The 5,168-nt window shown below is 40.3% G+C and overlaps 2 protein-coding genes across 2 annotated transcripts; one reads left to right on the top strand and one right to left on the bottom strand.

The window, feature by feature from the left end:
* Window positions 1-603: 603 nt before the first annotated feature.
* Window positions 604-2,589, top strand: LOC107616392 (uncharacterized). The gene is made up of 5 exons (XM_016318353.1): window positions 604-998; window positions 1,047-1,466; window positions 1,570-1,634; window positions 2,013-2,035; window positions 2,413-2,589. Exons 1-5 carry the CDS (start codon window positions 604-606, stop codon window positions 2,587-2,589), a joined length of 1,080 nt encoding a protein of 359 aa, XP_016173839.1.
* Window positions 2,590-2,992: 403 nt separating this feature from the next.
* On the bottom strand, window positions 2,993-4,096 carry LOC148546742 (serine/threonine-protein phosphatase 7 long form homolog). Its single transcript, XM_088499330.1, has 2 exons — window positions 3,462-4,096; window positions 2,993-3,368 (listed from the first exon to the last, which is right to left on the bottom strand). The coding sequence occupies exons 1-2, from the start codon at window positions 4,094-4,096 to the stop codon at window positions 2,993-2,995; spliced, it is 1,011 nt and encodes a 336-aa protein (XP_088355456.1).
* Between the last annotated feature and the right edge of the window lie 1,072 nt (window positions 4,097-5,168).

The raw sequence follows: 5,168 nt of genomic DNA, 5'->3' as shown, positions 1-5,168 counted from the left end.
TGCATGCACCGAAATTTCCGGAATATGCAAATATAGGTACGTGATGACTGAGTAATACGTTTTTGTTAATTTATACTTTGGATTGATTAATGAACGATGATTTCTTCTTTTTGTAAGCGTTGATGATCCTGAGGACGGAGAGTTCCAGATGGAATACAGTTCTAGAAAGTCGGTCGTCGCAGCAATTAGAAGTTTCACTATCTCTAGAGGAGTTGACTACAATGTGTATGAGTTTGAGCCACAGACGTTCTATGCAAAATGCAAGATGTATGGGTGTGGGTGCGACTGGCTTATCCGAGCCAGCTTGATACGAAAAAAGGTTGTTGGGAGATATGCAGATACAATGGTAGGCACACGTGCACAATGGGAACGATTTCACAGAATCATTCTAAGTTGGACTCGGATACAGTTGCTGAGGCTATAAGGCCATTGGTTGAGACTGACCCGTCCATCAAGGTGAAATCTATAATAACGGAAGTGCAGTCAAGGTTCAACTATACCATCAGTTACCGAAAGGCTTGGTTGGCAAAGTAGAAGTCCATAGCCAAAGTTTTCGGTGGTTGGGAGGATTCTTACAAAGCCTTGCCATGGTGGCTCTCGGTCATGGTTCAGAAGATGCCTGGTTCAGTTGTCCAAATAGAAACACGACTACTGTACAACGGGAATGAGGAGGCGCACGGTGTAAAAATACTTCATCGTGTATTTTGGAGTTTCAATCCATGCATTAGGGCATTCAGGCATTGCAAGCCCCTAGTTCAGGTAGACGACACACACTTATACGGAAAATACAAAGGTACACTTCTGGTCGCTATTGCACAAGATGGGAACCAGAACATTGTGCCTATCACTTTTGCCTTGGTGGAACGGGAGACAGCTGATGCGTGGCACTTCTTTCTCAGGAATCTGCGGATGCATGTTGTTAGAAAAGACGGTGTGGGTATGAACTCAGATCTGCATGAGTCAATCCGGGCAGTAGTAAATCGTTCCAGAGGTGATTGGTAACCTCCAAGAACATGGTGGATGTTTTGTATAAGGCACATCGGCAGCAACTTCCTAAGGGCATTCAAAGTCCCTCACTTGCAAAAGCTTGTTGTGAACATATGGTATTCAAGAACGGTGGAAGCGTACAACATCAACTATAAGAGGTTGGAAGAGCGACGCGAGGCATATGCCAGGTGGTGCGATGCCATTGGACTCAGATATTGGGTATTGGCATTCGACGAGAAATATCGATGGGGCCATACGACGACGAACCTTGTTGAGTGCATTAACTCAGTGTTGAAGGATGCCCATAATCTACCTGTGTTAGCGCTGGTTCGAGCAACATATTATCGGTTAAATGAACCTTTTACGCAGAAGAGTGCCGAGACTCACGGACGCAAGCGTGCTAGATTTACTTACTCCGTATTTGCACAACAGCGGATAGAAGCAAATATGCAACAGGCTGGGAATATAGTTGTACACCGGTTTGATAGACGAAATTAGGTGTTTGAGGTGCGAGAAATGACTAGCGGAAAGGTGTTAGTTGCTGATCTTGCGCGACAGACGTGTGACTGTGGCCACTTTCAGGTGGAACGACTACCATGTCGCCATGTTTTTGCTTGCTGTGCTAACCAGCGTCTCGATTGGTAGCTGTATGCACATGATGTGTACACGATGACAAAGGTTTGTAAGGTATATAAATTTGAGTTCACACCATTAGGTGATCCCGAGACATGACCTGCTTATGAGGGACCAACATTGGTCGCTAATCTCGCCTTGAGGCGAACGTCGAAAGGTCGCCCCAAATTGACTCGATACTTCAGTGAAATGGACTGACGCGACATGCGTGGTCCTCGGATATGCCGTCTCTGTGGTGCTTAGGGTCATAGTCGGAGTCGATGTCCTCAGCGTGCTGGATCGAGTGGTGCGGGTGACGATGTTGGTACCTTGGTCTTTGTTTGTTTTTGTGTTTCTCAGTGAATGATTTTTATTTTCGTCGTGTTTGTATTCTTAAATTTGCATTTTGTCAGTTGATGTGTTTGATGTTAGTCGTGTTTGTATGTTTTAAATTTGAGTTTATCCATTGATGTCAGGGTAATATTGTCGCGTACTGCCTTCGTGAAGTAAATATACATCGGTCAATATACAAAACATTAAATACGAATAACATTAACTTGTTAAAATTAAATCTAAAAATCCTAAACCCAAGCTCACTTCTTTCGAACCAACCAATTCAGTCCCTTACCCATCATGCCCTGACCAAACCGCGATGGAGTATACCTATCAAGTGGATTTCGCTCTATCCGTAGGTCATACAGGTGACCTCGAACTGAGTTATCCACACCTGGAGCGGCCGACCCACCTTCCTCTGCCGGAGCGTATGCACCGGGGTTGTACTCGTCAACAACTGTGTGTGCTCGCTGTGGCTAGATGAAACCACTATCACACGACGCACCCCCTGACGTGTGGTCTGAAGTAGGACCCCGCATACCATGGGGTATATCTACTGATGCCCCATGTGGATCAGCCAACCCTGACGGTAAAGGCATAGCACTGAAATCTGACCAACCGCCCGAACTAGCGTTGGCCCAATGCTGTAGTTGCTGATCTCCATGACTATCGATGGAAAAGTCAAACCAATTATGACCGGCTGGAATGGTAAGTATGGGCTAATGAATATGGCCGGACTGACCCTGGTGGCTGTGCTGACCCTGCCGACTGTGTCCACTGTGCTGACTATGACGTCTGTGGTGGCTGTGGTACATAATAAGGAAATGGCTCAAGCACTGCATACTGAGGTGGACACTGAGGTGCAGGTAGCTGTGGATGCTGAGAAACGTACTCTGACAATCTCAGCATATGTTCGTACAAGCCCACGTACCAATCCCGGTACTCCACCGTAGGTATAAAGTCCCAGGTTTGGAAGGGGGTGCAGATCCCGCAACCGAGTGTTTCGTCTGTTGCCCCACTCCGCCATCCATTCCTCATGCAAAACTGTCCAGTCATGAAGCTACACTCCACGAAGAGTGATGCAATGCTGGTCCAATGGAATGTCCCTTGCTTCTCGCGGGGGAGGTTGTGCATATTCAAACTGACGCATCACTCGGTCCATAGGGTGCCATTCGTCACACTCGAACGACAACGGAGCAACGATGTCACACACCTCGAGATGCCCATGTAACTCGTCGGGTATGATCAATCCGTTGTACAACCGCCACTCAAATTGCCACATATTATTGGTATTTAAGAACCCTAACATTAATGTTTTGAAATAGGAATCATCAAAAGAATCATAAATATTTACCTCCTCCATGTAGTCTATATCATACCTAAATCTCGCTGTGGCCTTTGATAACCACGCTGTGGTCCATTTCGAATGACTCCACCTGAAACATGATTCATTGAAAAAGTTTACATAAGTCACCGTAAATCAAACATGCAAAGCAAGTATGATGCAGGACTAAAATAAGAATTATTACCTCATGGCAACTGGTATCTCAGCTGGTGGAAGGGTCTGTCTTAGTACAGGAGCAATACACGACATTCGCTCCCATGCCCAAACAAACAATAGATTAAGCGGACCATCCATCTCCTTTGTATCATATCGTGATGCACGGCATAGTGCTCTGTAAAGATGTGTGAGACATGTTGACCCCAACGGTAGATACTTCGCGTGGGCGTATGCGGTTGACTTATCCGTGAATAGGGTCGAACCTAACAAACAGAAAATCTGACATCTGACATATCTCCTAACGGACTCCTCAATGTCCAACGGCTCCGCGTCTCTGATACGTCGAACCCAACCCAGCTTTATATAGGATTTCGAAGAATGACTGACTTCTGGTTCACGATCGAATATCGCGATACTCTGGCTCTGCAGGAAGTCGCTACTACTATCTGTCCATCCACTCACAGGCTCTCCATCAATGGGTAGGCCAAATATATGAGCGACATCTTCCAATGTCACTATAACCTCATCCACCGACAATACAAAGGTGTGAGTTTCTGGCCTCCACCTTTCAACCAGAGCAGCTAATAAGGAGTAAAATTCTCTTATCACCCCAATCCTAGAGACGTGGTAGAATCCCGTGGTGCGTAAGTAGTTTTCGACCATCGGGTTTCACGCCTGTGACGGATCCAGTTTACGCATCAATAAATTCCTGTTAGACTGCATCAACAAAAATATATTTGTTAGTTCAAATAAATAATAATTCTTACAAATAATAAATCGACATCAATATAAATATTTTAATAAATATTCACATATTTGTTTTAATATTTTATTTGTTAAAATATTTAACAAATATTAGCATATTTATTTAAAAAGTATATGTATTCATTTATTAATATACAAATTGTTTATTAATTAAACTCACAGGAAAATAATTTCATTCTAAGAATAAAAAATTATATATTAACATTTTTTCTTTAAATATTATAAACAAATATTTATACCTACACTTCTTTTTTTAAATAAATAAATATAAATGTTTGATATTTTTCCCGAGATAAAAAATATTTATTTTTCCAATATTTAATAACGATATATTTTTTAAATATTTATATATTTATTTTAATATTTATTAATTAAAATTTTGAAAATACATGTTCGACATGCATATTTATTTTTAAAAGCTCCGAATATTTATTTATTCATTAATATATTCATAACAAAAATTATAAAATATATATTTTATTATAATATTTTTATAACAAAAAATTAATCCAATTATAACAAAAAAATTATATATTCACGTTTGGATCATATAAAATAAAATATAATATAATTATCTTTTACAAATAAAAATTTTATTCTAAAATATTCATAAAATACAAAAAATACTACTATATTTTAATATGTTAAATAACAAAAATTAAAAAATTTAAATACATAAAAAGAATATAATTTACCAACTTATATAAATTAGATGATCCAAATAATTTATAATATGTTCCTCGAAAATCGTATAATTACGTACAATTTTTTAAAATATATACAAACTAATATATATATATATATATATGTTTTTTTTTATCTTTTTTCCCGCTCTTTTTCTTTCTTTCCTTGGAACCCCCTTCTTCTCTCTAACATACGCTAACAACACCCCTTCTCTCTAACATACACTAACACTAACACACTCAGACACTTTAATGCATATACTGCCGAGAGAGGGGGGGTTCTCTTT

The sequence above is a fragment of the Arachis ipaensis genome, chromosome B9 (assembly GCF_059453495.1).
Source record: "Arachis ipaensis isolate K30076 ecotype BB chromosome B9, ASM5945349v1, whole genome shotgun sequence".
Lineage (NCBI taxonomy): Eukaryota > Viridiplantae > Streptophyta > Magnoliopsida > Fabales > Fabaceae > Arachis > Arachis ipaensis.
Note: the sequence above shows the minus strand (reverse complement) of the source record. Positions and strands in the feature narration are given on the sequence as shown.